Raw genomic sequence first — 22135 nt, 5'->3', positions numbered from 1 at the left:
CGGATACCCAAAAGGACTCACCAAGAATTTTAAGCCTGCCTTTGCTCTTTTGTAATAATTTAGTTTAGATAAGGAACAGTGTCCTTTAGTCAGATAGGAAAATTATAACTAATCAGTTAGAGTTTTTTTTGAATGTTGGATTTCTATCCTTCAATATTGATTTCATTTTCCTGGTGATTGAGTTATGTTTGTTTATTGGAAATTACTGTTTTATATTTTTAAACATTTTAATCATTATTAAATATTTTTATTAACTGTGGCTGGTCAATTAGTCTTTTCTTTAGTGATTTGACAGTGTTTATAACTGGTTTGATAACTTCTCAGGCCACTCAGAAAGCCTGATTGATTTGCTATCATTTGTTTTAATATCTAATTTTCATAATTGGACATGTAAGGGCATGTAAGCTCTCTGACTGGTGGCAGCGTGTTACCATATTATTCTGGGGAAGGGGCACAGCTGGAAATCTGTGTCAGGCTTTTCCTGAAGTGTTATGATGTCTGAGATTTAATTTATTTAAATGTGAGTGTATCAGAGATCTTAAACTGGGACGCATTGCTCTGGAATGTGTAATAAGAAGTAACATTACGGGTGGACTGAAGTATACAGTCCAGTCCTAGGTTACAGAGCGTGTTCCTGCTGTGCTCTTATGGGAAAGTTTATGAGTTATTACTTCTGTTAAAGTGACAGTCTGACATTGGTTCATAGGTTCATAGGTGTGTACTAGGCTAATGGCTCTGGAGCCTTTAGAAGCCTAACCCATAGGATTACCCTGGCATCGTGCACCTGACCTTAGTTCCCAGTGCCTCTATTGAGTAGAGTCACTGGAGTGATCTCCGGGGTGAATTTTCTATTTCCCATCCACTCATCAAGATTTCAAGATTTCAATTGAAGAGGGCCAGTGAGGCTTGACATATATGGGAAGTCTATTCCATAGCATGGGCAGCCTCTGGGTTATAAACCTGTCCCTACAGCTTATTCTGTTGTAGTGCAGAGGGACTGGGATATTTTTAGATGTAGCATTTCTAGCAGAGCTGGGTTAGACATGGATTTGTAAGTCAAGCAGATAAGTAGACGATATGAGACAGAGAATAGTTGGAGTTTTTTGAGTCTGCCCATATAGGACAAGTGTTTAAGGCCTAGGATCCTCTTTGTGAGGTACTTTTGTGGCCTCTCCAGTTGTTGCAGGTGTCTAGTGAGGTACATGCCAAATGGAGGATTGTACTTGATGACTGACCTAATGAGGGAAGAGTAGATGGAGACAATGACGTCTTTCTTCCTGGATACAAAACACCTAGTAATGAGATGTGACACATAGAAGAACTTTCTGACCACAGTGGCAATGTGGTGGTCAAAACAGAAGTTGTTGTCAACCTGTGTTCTCAGATCTCTTATAACGCCTTCTGTGTTCAGTGGACTACCATCGATGTGGTAATTCATGGGAGCCAGGTTTTTCCCAAAGGGGATGACGACACATTTTTTGACATTGAGCTTAAGACCATGGTTCTGACACCAGTTGTTGGTCTCAGTGAGGCCTTTCTGTAGGATGTCAATATCACCTGGGGAGTTAATTATGGCATCCAACTTGCAATCATCTGTGAACTTTGTCAGCCAGTCCCTTCGTGTTGACCTGGACTTCATAGAGGTAGATACCAAACAGGAGAGGACCCAGGACCGAACCCTGCGGGACTCCACTTGTGAATGGTCAGCAGTCTGACTTGGAGTCAGCTACTTCCACACCATGGGTTCTATCTGTGAGCCAGTTTGTAACCCACCTAGTGATATAGGGGTTGATGCTTAGCTTAGTGAGTTTTTCTATGATTCCTGAGTGGGGAATGGTATCAAAGGCCTTGGCCAGATCAAAGTAGGCTGTTTGAACCACCTTACCTTCATCCACAACTCTGGTGACTGACTCAAAGAAGTCGACCAGGTTGAGCAGGCATGATCTACCCTTCACAAAACCAAACTGTGTGGGATCCAGAGTTTGGAGATTCCCTATATCCTTGTTTATTAGTTCCATAATGATGCGTTCCATAGCTTTGCATATCAGACTCATCAGGCTAATGATAGTTCCCAGGGTTTGTAGTTGCTCCTCCTTTGTGGAGAGGGATGACTGTAGCAGTGTGCCATTCAGTAGGGACAAAGCCCAAGGTGAGTCTGTGATTGAACAGGGCACATAGGTGAGGTGCCAGTTCACTCTGTAGTTCATGTAGAACACAGCCAGGGATAGTGTCAGGTCCCACAGAAGCTGTATTCTTGGCCTTGGACAGTGCTGTTTTAACCTGTGCAGCAGTAATACTGGGTGCCTGTCATATACTGATATTGTGATTGGTCCTTTCTTGGGGGAGACAGGGGTAAAGTTGGCACTGAATCTGTCAGCCAGTATATTGGCAATATCTGTTGGCTCGGTATAGGAGGGGCCATTGTACAATAGCTCCGAGGAAATCTGGGTATTGCCGTGGAGATTCTTTCCATAACTATAGAAGGCCTTGTGTTTGTCTTTACTATCTGCTGCAATTCTGTTTTCAAAGCTAGCTTTAGAGGATTTGATGAGGGATCTCAACTTTTTGTTGAGGCTGATAAGGGAGTTTTTCCAGTCTTGGGACTTTACCTTATTCTGCATCAGTTTCCTCCTTCTGTTGTAGAGTTTATTTACAGCAGGAGACCACCAGATTGGCTTCCTTTTTTTGTAGGAGAGCATCTTGGTTCTATTGAGTAAGGCGAGATCCATGCATTTATGTATATGTTTATACAGGGCATTAGTGTATGATTCAGCGGTCATGCAGCTGTTCTCCAATTTCATGGGTGCCATGAAGTTAGCCACCTCTGTTTTTAGAAGCCCAAAGTTAGCTTTGGAGAAGTTTTTCATGGTGATTACCTTTGCAGGGGGGTGGTGGGTGGGAGGGATGTAGATTTCTAAGGTGATTAGTTTGTGGTCGGATCTAACTGGGGAAGAGTTGACTATTGGTATAGAGCAACGGTCACCCATGTTAGTAATGACCAGGTCAGGGATGTTGCTACCTCCAGTGGGGGTAAGAACGAGCTGGTCCAGGGCATTGGAATTAATGAATTCCAGGAAATGTTGGGCAAGTAAATTGGTATACAAGTAGTTTTCCCAGTTAATGGAGAGGTAGTTGAAGTCGCCCAGCATGAGATTGTTAGGTTGGACCCTGATATTCTCCAGGGTGCTTAGGAACATGGAGTGTGAGTCTTGGGACATGGTTGGGGACCTTTAGCAGGCTATGACCTGAATCACTGTCTTACCCAATGTTAGCTGCACCTGAAGTATCTTTGATGTATTAAGTTGGGCTACTAGTCTGGAGTTGTGCGCATCCTTTATGAATATGGAAACACCACAGCCTTTGGAGCTTCGCTCCAAGTTCTAGGGCCAAAAGGTGTGGAATGAGTTATAGCCTGGTAGTGCAGGGGTGCTTTCTGCTGCCTTGAACCAGGTCTCTATTACAGCACAAATGTTGATGTTCTCCACTTTAAGGAGTGCTTCGAGCGGGTGCATTTTCAAATTTAGACCTCTAGCGTTGAGCAGCATGACCCTCAGATTGCATTTCCTTGCAGCTGTTATGGTGGTAATTTAGTCTTTGGAGCTGGAGTCAGTAGTGAGGATTGAAGCTCCTTAGTTACTGACCCAGGATAGTAAGGGATGTCACATTATTGTTGGTAGTCCAGTGAGATATTATCTGGACATCACAGGGATAAGCAAGCAAATAAATAAATGCAATTTTAATTTAAAAGGATGATATCTACATAGTATAGACCTTTAATCTTTAATGCAAATGAACTAGCTACAATGATTTGCATATGAAATGGTACAAAGTTCTTCTACAAGCCTCAGCCAGAATATAAATCTCAGTAATGCTAACTCATATCTTCAATGTCTATGTCTTTTTGTTGGTGATCTGGATGCTACAGTTATCTACATATACCTGAACTATCAAAAAGATAAAAATGCTATGCTGGTCCACAACCAGAAAACACTGGAGCACAGAGGTAAAACAATGCCTTTCATTGGGTCAATAAAATTTATCATATTACCTTGGTGCTTCCAGTGTTACACGTGAGTTATGTAAATCTTTATGTGTAATTCTGCCTGTATTGCAGGTTATGACTATAAGGCTCCATACACCACTCCAGTTAACTAGTTAACAAAGGAAAGTATATAAACAACATGGTTAAAGCATCTCCAATGACTTTTAGGCTGGTTATAAATCTGAGCAGTTTAATGCACTACAAATGTGGCATTCCAGGTTGAGTGGTTGATTCTGGGGCTCAGTTGTATACTCTATCATTTGAGGTTTACAGATTACCTTAAAAAACAGGGACTTGTGTTTAATAAAACTTGCTCAGTTAACACCAGGGAAAACAATCAAGAATGACTTCACAATAACTGCTAGTAGTTACATTTACTTGGTTGGGGATTCACCTTTGTTGACAAATGATCACTGATTCTTAAAGTTATGTTCCTGAAATATCCTTAACCCTGTTTTTGCTAGCCTACACATTTTTCTCAGCTTTATCAATCATTAGTAGGGACATAAAAAAACTTACCTTTATCACCTTCATTTGAAATTTTTCTCAAGTCAACAAAATGTGTTCCAATGGCCACGTCATTCACTTTATCTGAGTCTCTGATTTGGATTTTCATCCTTTTGCAAAGTGGTGGGAACATGTCTGTGAAAATAATTTGCTCATTCCACGTAGGTTCATAACTGCTCTTCTGCACTGATGTCTTTCCCTGTGTTTATAAAAAATAAATAAATATAAAAACTGTCAGTAATAATTTTAAAATAAGGAAAAGTGTTGTTGATGGCAGTTTGTTTTGTTATCCTATGCAGTAGACAGCAATATATAACAATACCAGTACAAGTTTTATAATAGAATTAAAAGGTTGTCCAGAAGAGTACTGAAGTATTTGACTGTATTTTGCACTGTTCTGACCAGGGCATTCAGAACGGACCATATGTGTTCATAAATATGAACAGCATTAAGAGATATAGATTGTTTTGTGTCAATTTTGCCCCCTACTTGCTGATCATTAAGTCTCCCTTCAATCGTACATTACTGTCCAAGTGAGCCATTAACCAGGCAACTATGATGGTGTCCCTAGCAAAGACAGCTTTTTTCATTTTTTATTGCCAAATCCCTCCCCTGGTAGTAATGTGACCACTTGCATCAACACAAGGGCTGCCTGTGTTTTCTAGGTGGATGCCCTCCTACATGCACCACAAGGGGCTACCATCACTGGATTTGACAGCCACACCATGCCTTCCTGGCATGGACTCCTTGCATCATGATGGGCCTGCAATCTTCATCTGAGGCCCTGTCATTACAGCAGTGCCACAAACCTGGCAGGAAGCACTGTCTCACCCCTCCCCAGGATGGACACACCCATATTCTGGTCTCAGCAGCATTCTCCAGCTTGTCCTGGGGGATTTCAAGGCTTTTCTAGGCCAATTGAGACATACCATTTCCCCACTGTCTCCTGGAACTGCCCTGGGACATCCAGTCACTTTGTTATGCCTGGTACACCTCTCTTGGGAATTGACTACAGGGCATCTTCACCAGGTGATCACCAATTCAAACTGTCCTTGATCCAGGGGGCCAGTAACTATACTCTTATAGCCTCTCAGATTGCTGAGTTCCTCATACTGTCATAGATGGTGAGTCCAGTAATGTTGAGAAGAAAACTCACTTGTATCTATGACCCCATCCTTTTTGTCACTCTCAAAACATCATAATTATAGATGAGATCTGAGATATTGATTAACTGGTAAATTGATACCTGCATCATACCACTCCAAACTATTGTACCACCTCCCACAAAACATTCTACAGTACAGTTATATGTCATTTCCAAGTCAACAAAATGTAAGTAGAGAGGACTGGCAAATTTCCATGACCTTTCTAATACCCATGTGAGGATAAACAGGTGAACTCATGTTCCACAACCAGAATAGAATTGATACTTCTCTTGAAACAGTGGCTCTGCCTTTCTAAATGAATTAAAGTGGCAGCTTGCTACTAAATGTGAGGAATGAACCTGGGATCAATGATAATCTTTCAGTCTCATGCATTCTTAGACTTAAACATTATTATTTATAAGAAAGGATAGTTAGGGCCATGGTGGTGCAGCGTTTAGTGTTGTTGCCTCACAGCAAGAGGTTCTCCCATTTGATTCTCGGCTGGAGTGCCTTCTGTGTGGAGTCTGCATGTCCTCACCTCGGTCGAGTGACGTTAAAGACAGGTAGGTGCAAGTGTAAATGGGTGTGCCTTCTTTGAAGGTTGGGCTGGCAACTTGGCACTGTAAAAATCCACTGCCAATCATTAGCAGACCGGAGTTCCGCTCTGGCGACCCCTAACTGGGAAAAGCCGAAAGACATTATTTATAAGAAAGGATAGTTATGTATGGATTACATATATTTTTATATGTTAGGTTGCACCATGAAGTTTTTCTTATAAAAGTTTTTTGTATTCTGAACTTATTCTTTTAAGGACTAACAGTATTAACCTTACTTTTTATTTAATTACTTGAATGGCTCTGCCTAATAGTATTGTTAACTTAAAAACCATAACAGGAAGCATACAGTAATAACAGATCACATTGAAATGTGCAATATTTAAATTTAGTGGTTTTATTTGAATGTTACTTCTGAAGTCATTTTACTGATATGACAAAAGTGCTTAATGTTTTAATGATTATTTTGTTTTATTAATGGCATGCCATTTTTGTTGGTTTTCCAGTTTGTAGTACTCTCTGTTTAGTCAGCACTGTTTTGGGTACCCTTGGTAAGTGTAAGCAGGGGCTTGGCAATGAAACATTTGCAAGCAGGGGCCTGGGTGATGAACCATTTACAGGCTTCTTACATCCATTAGATACATAAGTGCCAAACCAGGGATTCATTTCCTGTTCCCCCATCTAATTGTCCAAGTTACACTTACTATTTATGTATTTATTTATTTATTGACATTTGGTGACTGGAAAAGTCTGACTGGGTCAGAAACCCATTTTCAGTGGAAGCCCGGGGAGAAAAGCTCCACAGTACAAAGTTCGGAAATTAACTGATTCACTCCAATGGAGCTCAGGAAGTTTCCATTGTAACATCCAATGGGCGGAGCCTAAGTGTTTTGACAGAATCAAATTTGTCCTCACATTTCAAACAAATTTTCATATTTATGGGATTATAAGGGTTACTAAAGAAGTGTAAATGTCAAATTGTTCTTCACAAACTCTTTTACAGTGGCAGTATTATTTAGGTTCTAGGTCTTAAACCAAATTTTATAAGTCACAGTAAACACAGTAACTAGTACATTTGTAATATTTTGTAAGCAACTTACTGTATCTCAGCAACCACTTATGTTACACACATACTATCAGCAGCATTTTATTCATCTAGCTGAGAGCTTTCATATGAAGCTAAGGAGACCTGTCTGTGTTACTTGGTTGTTGAGATATTTAAGAAAATGTGAACATTATATTTATATAAATGAATATCATAAAAACAGCAGTTAGTATCTATTTACTTGCACTAGACAGAGGTCAGATATTAATGCAGTTGAGTTTGCTATTGTGTAAGCTTTAAGATGAACTATTGTAAAACCTTGTACATAATATGGATTTGGACTTATTGATGCAAATATGAACAAGCAATATCTGACACCTAGAAGCATCAATAGGAGTTAACATCAGATGTACCTGGAGGAGTCAGATGTAATGAGTTAAGAGTTTAAACAATATTAATATCAATCCTTAGCATACATCATTCTACATAGATTAAAGTAAAATAGTGGCAACAAAAAAAATATATATACAATCTCAAACATCTGAATTGTTTAAGGAGGAACTCTGCTTCACATGGATGTTCCACAGAATGGGGTTGTTTCAGGGATACATACCTGTCTCTCCAGCAGGTCCTATTTATATCATATTGAAGGTTAAAGTCTTTAGAACTGGTGATTTTGGTGCTGTTTCTTGCAGATATTCAGGAAGTCCATTAGAATGGGGTACAACAATGACTTGTATGCCAGGTTTAGATTTCCACTCAACAGTATGTAGGATACAGAATACAGAAACAAGACTTTGAAGTGGTCTGCATAGGACATGTTATTTATGCCCTGTATTCTTTTTGTGAGGAACCTCTGTAGATGTCCACATTTTTGGATGTGCTGGTTAAGTAAATACTAAAGGGGGCATTATAGTCAATGACTGATCTGATGAATGCCTAATACAGTGGAACAATGACCTCCTTAGATGCCATGCTTTTATTTATAAGTTGCACGAGATAGAATGATTTCCTCACTACCATAGATACATGATGATCAAAGGATAGATTACTGTCCACATTTGTCCCTAAATGGGTCCACTACTGGGTTGACTGTTAGGGATGTGTTGTCAGTATGATAGTTTCTAGAGGTGGCTAACGACCCAGAGTATACTATTATGGATTTCTTATCACTTCGTTTTAGTCCATAGCTTGACATCAGTTGGCTGCCTGTGTCAGCCCTTGTTGTAGAACATTAGTGTCTGTGGGAAATTTTATGACTTCTTCTAATTTACAATCATCTGCAAATTTGGGCAACTAGAGGACCTTAATGTTGGCCTTGACTTCAGACATGTAGTTGCCAAAATGGAGATGTCCCAGGACTGATCCCTGAAGGAATCTGCTGGTGACTAACCTCTTTGTAGACCTGGAATCCTCAATTCTAACTCCCTGGGTCCAGCCTGTGAGCCAGCTGGCTATCAACCAGGTCTGAGTATGTCAACAATGCCTGAGTGGGGTATTGTGTCAAATGCCTTGGCCAGGTCAAGGTTTGCAGTGTAAACCATTTTGCCATCATCCTTTGCTTTGGCGACCTTCTCAAAGAAGTCCACCACATTGAGTAGGCTTGACCTACCCTTGATGAAACCAAACTCGGTTGGGTCCAGTGTCTGAAGGTTTCCCATATCATATCATTATCAATCATTTCTATGCCTTTGCATATGACAGCAGTGTGGCTTATGAGTCTGTAGCTTAAAGAGTCTGTAGATGGCCATTTTTTGGGAAGAGGGATGACTGTTACTGTTCTTTATTTGCCCTCATAGACCCACCTTTACCCTTCATTCCACCCAGATGAACTTTTAATAATAAATTGCAAACTTTATAACCACAAAGCAATAGATGCTATTTACATACCTCCTGGAGACAACACCCCTATACTAGAACAATCCCTCTCCTGGTTCGCACATAACATACACAATGAAATTGTACTGGCAAGCTCTTACTTCTGATACCCTAAGCTGCTGCATTAATTTGGATGGCTTTACACAACTTATCTCCAACCCTGCCCATATTAATAAATCATCCAAGTCTACTTCTACTATCGACTGGATACTAGTATCAGACCCTAACCTGTATCGCCACCCTGAATCTCTTTTTGATTGCATCAGTCTACTCTCCCATGAGTGCTTAGATACACCCCTCACTACCTTAAACCATACAAATTTAAAGAATGCAGGAGACTATCCAACTTTCATCCCGAAGTCTTTAATAACATTCTCTCCTCTCTTAACTGGCACCCCCTATCCTATCTACCTCTTGATGAAGCAGTGCAAAAATTCAGCTCTATATTTTTAGACTTACTGAACTCCCTCATTGTACTATTAGAGTTAAATCTGTCAATTCCCTTGACTATCTCAGGCAACTTTCTCTCTCATGCACAAAAGAGATAATGCCTGGAAACTCTGGACTAAATTAAAATCACAAACTCACCTACTAGCCTACAAAGAACTTCACAACCTTACCAAAAAAACAGGTCAATAAAGACAAAAGAAACTTTTACCAGGAATCCCTAACATCACACAATAGTAACCCAAAATTATTTTGGAACTCAATTAACCAAAAACTGCACTTTGGAAATCTCTCAACACTGAAGCTCTGCCCAAATAATTATCCCCAAGAAGCTGCATCCATATTAACTCCTACTTCATAGATATAATCAGTAAACTTCTGCAGACCTCTCATAGCACTAATCCCCCCTACCCCTCCATCCACCATCAACAAAGTAATGCCTTCTCCCTAAAACCATTTCCCACCAGTTATATAAAATATTTACTTCAAAAACTCAATTGCTCCCCATCAGCTGATAACCTACCTCCAATCTTGCTAAAAATAGCAGCTAACTCTGTAGCATACTCTATTTCTATCCTTATTAACTGTTCAATAAAAAAAAATCTACAGTACTCACTACTTGGAAGCAATTCTATACTCCATCCATCCATAGAGGAGGTAACTCTGCCAAACTATCAAACTATAGGCCTATTGCTATACTGTCCCCTCTCTAAAATTCTGCAAAAATGTGCACACAAATAAATTCACTACCTAATCCAAGAAAACCTCCTAGCCCCCACCCGACATGTCTTCCACCAAACCACAGCACCATGATAGCCCTCCTATCCTTCACCCATCACATCTCACAAGCCAGAGATAATAACAGACTAGTCTTCTGTCTAGTCCTTCACCTCTGCAAAGCTTTTGACAATGTCTTTCACCCTAAGCTCCTAGCTAAACTCTTTGACCTCACTCTATCAAGTTCAACTATCTCCTGGTTTGCAAGCTATCAAACAGGCAGCAATCAGTCAAATGGCTGTTCTCACTATCTCCCTCACTACCCATCAAGATGGGTGTCCCACAGGGGTCGATATTCTGACCCCTATTGTTCAAGATCTTCACAAATCACCTATACACATCCTGCCCTCAGTCATCCCTCATACAATATGCTGATGACACCACAGTCATATCTATCTCTGATAATCCCTCTGATCTGCACACCCTTATTCAAAAATTATTCAAATCTATTGAAAAGTGGCTATCCAATAACCAACTAGTACTAAATCCCAAAAAGACTAAACTCCTGCTATTCCTTCCTAAATCTCTTACCCAATTTAAGTCTGCATTCTCCATTACCTCCCTTAACAATACTACTATTATGGTTGAAACAAACAGGAAGCTCCTTGGTGACCTCATAGATGACCAGCTCAAATTTGACCTTCATGTGTACCACTGTATTATGAAAACTCACCAAAAACTAGGTCTACTGTATAGAAATAAAAAATTCCTAACTAATGCCGCAAGTCTCTCTCTTGCCTATACCTACCTTCTCCCAAGTATCCTTTACAACTCACAAATCCTAACTAACCTGCAGTCCTCTCTTTTATCTAAACTCAAAACCACATTCAATAAAGTGGCCTGAATTACCGCCAATCAAACCTCTGCATCTCACCAATGACTCTCTCACAACTCTAAACTGGTTAGAATTCCCTCACCAACTCTTGCACTGTCAACTACTTCTTCTCCACTCCATCCTTTACAAGTCTGATTTCTATCCAGACATCTCCTCTCTTGTTTCTCTATATACTCCCCCAAGAACTGTCAGATCTTCTGATCAAAACCTTATTGAAATTTATAAGCCAAAAAGATCAACTGGTCAAAATCTCTATAGTTGCTCTCCTTCCCTCTCTTGGAGCAAGCTTCCCCTGTATATTAGGAAACTAACCCATCTTAGATAATTCAAGCATGCCCTCAAAGATTTCCTAATAAATAAGTGGACCTGCCACTGTAAACCCATCCCTCCATTCTTCCTAACTATAATTTCCCTTATTTCTCTTTCCTCCAGACTACACTTATACCTGCTTTCTTTTTCAACCTCTGCTCTCTTCACATCCTAGATCCTTCATCCCTCAGCTCTTATCTCTCTTGATCTCTGAATTCCCTTACTGCTAACAGCACCTCCTATAATGCCCTTCTTTTTATTTAATCCCTCCTGACCTTCACCCTCCTAATCTACCAAACTGTTCCTAAATAGTAAACAAAATAGTGCGTAGAAGTAAATAAAGGATAAACTTTCTCCTTTTCTGTTGCTTCTCTATAGGCTGTCCAACTAGAAATGTTAGTTTTCCTACTATCTGTGAGTGTATTTATGATTATTTTTCCCTGACAAAATGTTTAGAACTTCTATTCTGCCCTATGCTTCAAAAACTGATAAACTGTATAACCTTGAGATGTACTATTCTGGACACTCTCTCTAGTGCTCCTGATATTTGTTATATTTAGTTAATGATTGAAACTCTGCACATTATTATTTATTATTTTCTTTTGCTTTGTTTTATTTAACATGTGTTAACTAATGTGCTTGTTTCTGAATATTTGTTATATTCAATTAATGACTGATACTCTGTGCATATTTATATGTTTTGTTTAACGTGTGTGACAAATGTGCTTGTTTGTGGAGCTTTTCTACCTGGACCTCCACTGAAAAAGGGACATTAGCTCAGTCAGACTATCCCATTCAACAAATGTCAAATAAATAAATAATAAATAAATACATTTGTAAGGCAAGAAGTCTGTTTGCTGGCTACAGTTAAGTAGTGGTTCCAGAAGACCTGAGGTCATATTTCTTGCTGTTTAGAATGCAGCCTAGGATATTGTCACGGCCCACTGATACAGTGTTCTTGGCTTTAGAGAGAGCATTGATGACCTGTTCCCTACTGATAGTAGGGGGAGCTATATTCAATGGTATTTTCTGAGGGGAGGCTTTGTGGAAGACAGGGGTAAAGTTAGGGTTGAATCTGTCTGCTAGTAAGTTTGCTATATCTTCTGGCTCAGTATAGGTGACTGCATTAACAATGAGCTCTGCACACAACTGTGTATTAGCTTTTGAAGTTGCAGACACAGCTAAAGAATGCCTTGTTATTGTCCTTGGCCTGGGAGGCCAAATATACATCAAATTTAGCTTTGGTAGATGTTATTTGTCCTCAGAGTTGTTTATTTAGTTTGATGAGAGTATTGTATCCTGCTGGGTGCTACACCTAATTTTTCCATGATTTTCTCCCTTTTGTTATATAGCCTACTGATGTTATGATTCCACCAAGGAGGCTTGTATTTTCAGTTAGTTATGTATATATTCCTGGTGGGTACAGCTGCCTCTATGCAGCTATTAACATGTTTGCATAGGGGTTCTTCTAACAGTTTATCATATGCAGCAGTGTTCTCAGGGTTTGGGGGGGGAGGCTTGAAATTTTACCAGGTTATCACTTAATAGTAGTAAGTTCCTAAACATTCCAGGGATAGCTAAGTTTCTGGGGCTTTATTTTAACTTCAAAAGAGACCATTTTGTGGTCTGACCTCACCAGAGAGGGCATTACACTAAGGGGTATGTAGCACTCTCTCACATTAGTGAAGGCCAAATCCAATATGTTTACACCCCTTGTCGGCATGATGGCAATCTGGTACAGGGAGTTAGTGTTTACAAAACCAGTAATTACTGTGCCTGTATGTTTGCCATTGTATATGATTCCCAGTTAATAGTGGGCTAATTAAAATCACTCATAAATATGATATTGGGTTGGATGGTGTTTTCCATTAAGGTTAAATGCATCTTATGTGTTTGCTGGGAAATAGAAGGTGACCTACAGCTTGCAAGGAAGTGGTATGGGATTTTCCTAAGGTGGTTTGAAGATGAAGAAGCTCAAGTGTGTCATTCTGTTTGACCGGCCTTGAGGTATAGTTATTTTTTATATAAATCAAACACCTTCACCTTTAGTCTCTGCCTGTGTAGTAGCTGCTCTAAATGTGTGGTAGGTATCATAGCCTTGCACTTCTGGGAGTGATCTCCATGACTTTAAACCATGTATCAGTGACTGTACAGACATCAGCATTCTCTAGGTTGAGGAGAGATTGTAGAAAGTGGAGTTTCTTGTTTAGACTTCTAGCATTGAGCTGTAACACCTTTAGATTTTCTTGGTTTTGATTTTCTATGTCAGAAGCATTTTTAGTTCGGTATTTCCTAAAAAAAAAAAGCACTGTGGGGGAGAACAATGTTTTATTTAATATTCAAAAGCCTAGAGGGGAGAGGTGCAGACCATCCCTGGTAAAGCAGCCTGGTCTGTTGACCATCTCTTTCCATGCTGACAAATATTGGAACACCTAATACTGACAACAGAGACTATGCCAGTTGTTAAAAGTCAATTATCTTTTGTTCATACTGTGACAACATCCTTGGAGAAGGTAGAATACTGCTCAATGCTAGGAATATCCCAGCCTGAGACACATAGTCTGAGAGGTATGTCTCAGGTCATTTACACCTACATGGACTATGGCTGAGTCATACTGGTACTTGTGGTCCGATGACCTCAGTGTATGCATAATATGGCATATCCTGACCACTGATAAGCAACTGACTGTGATTTTCTCCTTAATCATCCTGGTAAGAGGGACATCAGTGTGTCACAATGAAGTCTCTGATGACCAGAATGTTGAGTTGTGTGGTGGCTTGCTTTATGAGCTTAGAAGTCGAGACTCCATGAGATGTGGCTGAATGTGTTAATGTGAGTATTGTTTGGAAGGAGTGCATTCCGGCTGCTGTGTGATTTGTTATGTGGGTTCCATCTTGGAAGTCTTTGGGGTTTAGGAAGGTTACATTTATGTGCCTTAGCATATGTGGGTCTATGTGTCTGCTTTGAACTATATGTGATGCATACCTTTCAACTATCCAGATTTTCACAGAATGTCTAGATTATTGCTTCACATTTTTGGTCTGTTCCTCATAAAATTGTGGTTTTCTGGCAAAATAACTGGGATGGCCTGAGGATTGAAGTCACCAAATAATGACATACATTTGACTTTCAGACTTCAAATCATTCAGAAAATGTATGTTAACACAATCCCTGTTACTCTAGCAACTTTCTAAGTTTATAATAGCAATATTTAAAATGTGACCCTACTTTTAGGCTTCTGTCTCTCCATTCTGTTAGTCTTTGTCCAGATTTCTTGCACTAAGAGGTTGAGAAGAAAGTGTGATGGGTGCAACGCAACGTGTGTACTACTGACAACCTGATATACATTAGGAGTGCTTTTATGTGAGAGCTTTGCCTCCAGTGACATTGTGTAAATATATCTCTCACATACCTTATTCAATTTGTTTGAGAATTAGCTGGTTGTCAGTGAACATGAGATGCCCTTATCAGCCAAGCTGATAATGGACATAGGGGGAAGTTAATATTCATGGCAACAGGGCCTTTTTTATTGATTAGATTGTTTAGGTGAGAATATATATATATATATATATATATATATATATATATATATATATATATATATATATAGCAACTGTTCATCACTGCAAACTAGCTGCCCTGTGTGCAACCATGTGTTGGTAAAATTTTGAGTTGCTTTTACAGGAAAAATATCAACTCAAGATGCCTGCATCTATACAGGGCACTGCCAAACACTATAGGGGAAACTACTAAAGTAGATTCTGATGATTTATGGATGAAGTATTTAGCATGTTATTCTGAAGTTAGGCCAAACAGTAGCTAATCAAGCAGTACTTACCAAAAATAATTAGCTTTGTCAAGAATGATGAATAGTGGGGATTCACCTAATTGAACACTGCCTGGCTACTACTAGTGCTGGTCTCATCACAGCTTTGCACTGCTGGGATACAATGTCCCTTTGCTTCTTCTCTCATCAGAAGCAAAACAGTAGCACCAATCCCAGGATGAGAAGAAGGCCAAAGGCTTTGGTAATCATCAGTTTTATCCCAGATAGTGCAGTGATCTGTATGCTTGTTGCATCCTTTTTCTGGTAGATGCTTTGAATAGTAATCAGTCCAATCAGGAAGGTCACACACAGACACTCACTGTCCAATATTCCTTTAAAAGTGTTTACTTTAGCAAACATCTGTTCACCTTTATACATGTTAATACATGCTGCTATGCTAAAAGCACACCTTGGTATTCAATCAAGATATACATGTAACGCTGCAGGACACATAACCTAAACCTTCTGCCTTCTCTCCTGTCATGATATTTCTACACTGTTTACCATCCCTTTGACATTTACTCTAGACTTGCTTAGCATTCGGTTAGCCAACATTGATGTTTATCAACTCCTTGTACATCGTGTAACTTCTTTTCTTGCTGTGTATTTTTTCCTTTCTTTCTACTATTGTATTTTTGGTCAACACAAGCTATGTTCACTTAATTTCATTACACATGTACTTTTGTATGCTGATTCTAACACTGGTTATAGAGTATCCCAGGCTGTGACAGAAAACAAATTTAAATGAATAAATAAATGCATAATTACATATATCCCTGCAGGTGTAGGTTCATATTAGTACTATACTACAACTGTCTTTGGTGACCATTTTAAAGCCTACTAATTCATTCCTTGTGAGACTCAAACCCTGCACATACATAAATCTTTCACAGTATCAGCAAATGGAATACTTTACTCATTTCTTTAAAATCATTAATATATATGTAAATGAAGTCAATGCATTCTAATACATGTTAGATTTAAAAAAAGAGAGAACTGGACATTGTATGCAAGCATCCCAGTGGCTTCTAGTACCATAAAAGAAACAGCTCACATCTTCTTAAAAGAAATTAAACTGCAAACTGTGTAATATAAAATATATTGCATAATTTGAGCACAAAAGGCTTGATAAAGTAGTTAAGTCTTTTTGAGTGAAGATGTAATATGTATTACATCACGAGTTCTTTCTACCTATAAATTATAATGGTTCTTCAATATTTCTCAAAAGAATTGGATTATCTTAAGTCTAGCCTTGAATATAAATCCTATATAAAATTACAAATAAACTTCTCATTACTGACTGCTAACACTAAATTTCCATGAAAATCTGCTACCAATAATTCATTGCTGTGCTACTAATTATCTTAATTAAGTAATCTCACTAATCTATCAGACATTTTCAACACATTTTATAATTATACAGACTTCATCTTCTTCTTCTTCTTTTGGCTTTTCCCAGTTAGGGGTCTCCACAGCGAAACTCTGGTCCGCTAATGATTGGCAGTACATTTTTACAGTGTCGAGGTGCCAGCCCGACCCCCAACCTTCAACGAAGGCACGCACATTCACGCATGTCTTTCAAATGCTAATATACAGACTAATTAACCAAATTCAGTGGTCACTCTTGGCTTTGATAGTTCATTGGCTAATTGAAGAATTTTATGCTACAGTTCTCAAAAAGACAAAGGATTTAGAAAATGGATACATGGATAGGTGGATAAAATCAGTAAGAAAGCGTTTTATCAATTAAATTATTTGTTAATTAAGACCATCTGAACAAACCAATGGCAGTAAGTACAGCTAAGGGGCTTGTCTATATTGTACATATGCAGGTGAAGCTTCATGGAATCAAATCCAGCACTGTAGAATTAATATCCTAAATGTTCGATACCATGCTACCTCTAAAGGACTGATCATTTTAATGTTACAGTGAATAATCACCCCTCTTATTCTGGCATTTTGTGTAAAACTGTAAATTACTTCACATGAATATAATGTAAAAATGTAAATGTTCTAACTATTCACATTACACACAAGCAAATATGGGATGGTGAGTAACTGTAAGAAAAGTAGTTTAAAGCTACTGCTAAAAAAACAGTTTTAAATTTGTATAAAAATTATCGGGGAAAACAGAAATCCTATGTTAAGGATGAGACACAGCTTAAGCAACAGTGATTTTGCACTAGAACCATTAAGTATTAAAAAGTACATTCTAGCAGCTGCATTTCATGTAGTAAGCTTCATGAAGAGCAAAATCACATCTCTGTTAGTTGTGTTTCACACTTAACCAGAGGATTTCTGTTAGCTGAAATATATATATATATATATATATATATATATATATATATATATATATATATATATATATATATTTATATACAAGTAAAGAAGAGGTTGGAGATGAAGCCCTTCATTGTTTAACTGTTGTAGGCTACACACTCAAGTGCGATAGCCGTTTTCTGTGCTTTAAAAGTGCTTACTTTATTGTATTTGCTTTAATTTCTTGAAAAAACTAAAAAATCCTATATCTATACTTGTTTTCTACCTTTCTGAAGCTAGAAGAATCCGGTTTTCAGAGTTTGCTGAATTCTGGGTGGTATTGTAGTTTCTGTGTTGCTCATACCTTACTAGTACAGAAGGAAGTTTCTCTGTTCACCAGTGAGAGTGGGGAGCTTTGAGCAGCCTATCTGTCCCTGGAGGAGTGGTTTCAGCTCAGAATTTGTAGTTTATTGGCCATTTTGGGCTAATTTCTATTCCTTTCATCTTTCGGTTATAAGAAACGCATTTGTGAATTTTTTGTGCTTGTATTAGCTCAGCAAGATCCTGCCTGGGTGTCCTGCAGAGTCCTAAAGCAGCAGAGAGACAAAAGAGACTTTGGATTAAGTACCTTTTTTTTTTTTGCTATTTATTGCTAATTCTGCCTAAACGCTCGGTTTCTATCATTTTTTTTGCTATTTATTGCTAATTCCGCCTAAACACTTGGTTTCTAGCATTTTTTTGAAACTTTAAAAGCTTATTTCAGCTGTTTACTGTACTTATTTACTATCTGCACTTTTTAAAATCATTTCTGTGTGTATTTGAATTGTTTAACTGTTGTAGGCTACACACTCAAGTGCGATAGCCGTTTTCTGTGCTTTAAAAGTGCTTATTTTATTTGCTTTAATTTCTTCAAAAAAACAAAAAAACAAAAAAATCCTACATCTATACTTGTTTCCCGCCTTTCTAAAGCTAGTAGAGTCCGGTTTTCAGAGTTTGCTGAATTCTGGTCTGTATTACAGTTTCTTTGTTGCCCATGCTTTACTAGGATAGAAGGAAGTTTCTCTGTTCACCAGTGAGAGTGGGGAGCTTTGAGCAGCCTATCTGTCCCTGAAGGAGTGGTTTCAGCTCAGAATTTGTAGTTTATTGGCCATTTTGGGCTAATTTCTATCCCTTTCATCTTTCTGTTATAAAAACTGCATTTGCGCATTTATTGCGCTTGTATTAGCTCAGCAAGATCCTGCCTGGTTTTCCTGCAGAGTCCTACAGCAACAGAGAGGAAAAAGAAAGAGACTTTGGATTGATTAAGTACCTTTTTTTGCTATTTATTGCTAATTCCACCTAAACGCTCTTTTTCTAGCATTTTCTTTAACTTTAAAACTTATTTCAGCTGTTTACTGTACTTATTTACTGTTTGCACTTTTTAAAATCGTTTCTGTATGTATTTGAATTGTTTAACTGTTGCATTTGCTTTAATTTCTTGAAAAAAACAACAAAAAAGAAAAAAATCCTATATCTAAACTTGCTTCCTGCCTTTCTGAAGCTAGTAGTCTGTTTTTCAGAGTTTGCTGAATTCTGTATTGCATTTTCTGTGTTGCCCATACCTTACTAGGATAGAAGGAAGTTTCTCTGTTCACCAGTGAGAGTGGGGAGCTTTGAGCAGCCTAACTGTCCCTGGAGGAATGGTTTCAGAATTTGTAGTTTATTGGCCATTTTGGGCTAATATCTATTCCTTTAATCTTTCTCTTATAAAACATGCATTTGCACGGTTTTGCATGCTGCGCAGTGCTGGTTAGCTAGGGTTAACTATCCCCGGCTCCATAAAGTCTGTTCTTCAATTTTTCCCTTAAAACTAGCCAGTCTTTCAGTCTAAGCACTCAAACCTGCTTCTCCTAGCTCAGCACTTGTTCTAAATCTGCTGTAGCACTAAATGACCCCCAGCACTCAACCTCCCCACATTTGTCTGGAAGGAATAGTCTCTATACTTCCCCACTTGTCAAAAGAAAACAGTTTCTTTACTACCTAGTCAGGCATGTCCAAGGGACAGCTCCCAGTGTACTCTCCAGTCTACCTGATGAATCTGGGCATCTTGAGGCAATGTTACAACTGCCTCATGTACACAGACAACCCTCACCTCCTACCATCAAATGCTAAAACCTGTGAGAAATGCACTTATACATCCAATCTAGAGGTAAAGCTCTCTCCAACCAAGACTGGAACAGACAGTCAAGAGGAGAAGGTAAAAACTTGCAACACCCCACTCGCTTCACATAGACCCATTAAACCTGCACCTCCAAAACCCACACATAGAAACACCAAGACATTTACGGAGGCTCTAAATAAAAATCTGCCTAAGCAACAGAGACCTCCAAAGCAGACATACAAGCAACCTCCTCTCACCAACACATCCCAAACAACATATAGCTCGCAAACTCAGTGTGCCACACAACCACAGCCCATAAGTCAAAGCAACATACCCAACACACTAGTCATAGGTGACTCTATAGTCAGGCACACTGACATCCCACTAGCCCTGCTAGACAGGGGTCCAGGAAAGTAAATAGTCTGGGAAGAAATAGCCAGGGAATTGTTATGGCTAGGCTTGTATAGGCCCTAGGGCTGATAGCCTAGTACCAACCTATGAACCTATGAACTAACCAGGCTGGACAAAGAGAAGGTTACTTTCAGCTACTTGTCGGGTGCCAGAATCCGCCACATAACACACGCACTCAGGTCACTCCATAACAAGTACAAATATGACTCTGTCATTGTCCATGCTGGTGTGAATGACCTGAGACGTACCTCCCTGGACTACATGAAAAGAGACATGGAAGAGCTCTCTGATCTTGTAGCCCAGGCAGGTATGACCCTAGCCCTGAGTAGCATCCTGCCTTCACCAAGAATGATATCACAGTACAAGAATAAAATGATCAACTTCAACAATTGACTAAGCTTCTGGTGTCATTCAAAGGGGATCCAGTATCTGTCTGCTTGGGATGACATGATCGACATGCCACGATGCTTCATCAGAGATGGCCTGCACCAGTCACCCCTGGGGTTCCAGATACTGGCCAAGGCTCTTGCCGCCCCTACAGTGCCTTTTTTAAACAAGGTTCAAAAGACAAACTCACCACCATAAAAAGTACAAGTAACAAAAAACTGAGGGTAATGCTGCTCAATGCTAGGAGTTTAAACCTCAAAATGCACTCACTTGAGGCACTCCTCAGAATGGAGAACATCGATATCTGTGCAGTGACTGAGACCTGGTTCAAGGCTCCTGAGAGCACCCCAGCACTACCAGACTATAATTCATGCCACACCTTTTGGACACACAACCCGGACCGAAACACTAAGGGTGGAGGTGTGTCCATATTTATCAAGGATATCCACACCTCCAGGCTAGTTGCACAGCACAATGCCTCTGAGATCATCCAAGTGCAACTAACCCTGGGCAAAACTGCATTCCAAATTGTAGCTTGCTACAGATCCCCCACCATGACCCAGGATCCACACTCCTCATTCCTGGAGACAGTGGAAAAAATGAGGGTTCAACCAAACACTCTAATAATGGGTGATTTCAATTACCCCAACATAAACTGGGAAAACTACTCTTATTCAAATCCTCTTGCTTAACGATTCCTGGAATTTATAAACTCTAATGCCCTGGATCAACTCATCAACACCCCCACCAGGAGCAACAATATTTTGGACCTGGTCATTACCAGCATGGGTGACTGGTGCTCCACAACCAAGGTCAACTCCTCACTGGTTAGATCAGACCATAAACTAATCATCCTAGATATCCACATCCTGATCCCACCCCCACTCAAGGAAATCATTGTAAGAAGTTTCCCCAAATAAAACTTCATGCTACTCAAATCAGAGGTGGCAGCTGGACAATACAGTCATGACAGCTGAATCCTATACAAATGCACTCTACAAGCACCTACATCAGTGCATGGATCATGCTATCCCTAACAGAAACAAGAATCTATTCTCCAAAAAAAAGGAAACCCATTTGGTGGACCCCTGCCATAAACAAACTCTACAACAAAAGGAAGAAACTATTACAAAAAAAGAGTAAAATCCCATGAATGGAGAAACTCCCTTATCAACCTCAGTAAGAAGCTAAGATCCCTCATAAAATCCTCCAAAGCAAGTTTCAAAAGCAAAATTTCCACAGATTCCAAAGACAACCACAAAGCATTCTATAGCTATGTCAAGAATCTCAATGGCAACACTCAGATCTGTGCTGAGCTACAGCAAAATGGCACAAAATATACAGAACCATCTGATATTGCCAACATCTTGGCAGACAGGTTCAGTGCAGACTTTACCCCCCTCTCACCCCCTAAAGGGCCCATAACGATATCAGAAGAATGTACAGCCCCATTAATGACAAACACGCAGGTAAAAATGGCACTCTCTAAAGCCAATAACACAGCATCCATGGGACCGGACAAATCCCAGGCTGCGTCTTACATGAACTCCAAAATGGACACACATGGTATTC

The 22135-nt window shown here is 39.3% G+C and overlaps 1 protein-coding gene across 13 annotated transcripts in view; it reads right to left on the bottom strand.

Moving 5' to 3' along the window:
• Positions 1-22135, bottom strand: part of OTOF (otoferlin) — a 2911272-nt gene that overhangs the window by 717095 nt on the left and 2172042 nt on the right. For all 13 annotated transcript variants that reach the window (XM_044062838.1, XM_044062837.1, XM_044062844.1 and 10 more), the window contains exon 14: positions 4562-4748. In XM_044062838.1, coding sequence (XP_043918773.1) covers positions 4562-4748 — 187 coding nt within the window. The remainder of the gene's footprint in view (positions 1-4561; positions 4749-22135) is intronic.

Source organism: Protopterus annectens, chromosome 2.part1, assembly GCF_019279795.1.
Source record: "Protopterus annectens isolate FY-2018-M chromosome 2.part1, PAN1.0, whole genome shotgun sequence".
In the NCBI taxonomy this organism is placed as follows: Eukaryota; Metazoa; Chordata; order Ceratodontiformes; family Protopteridae; genus Protopterus; species Protopterus annectens.
The sequence above is the reverse complement of the archived record's forward strand: the minus strand, read 5'-3'. Positions and strand labels throughout refer to the sequence as shown.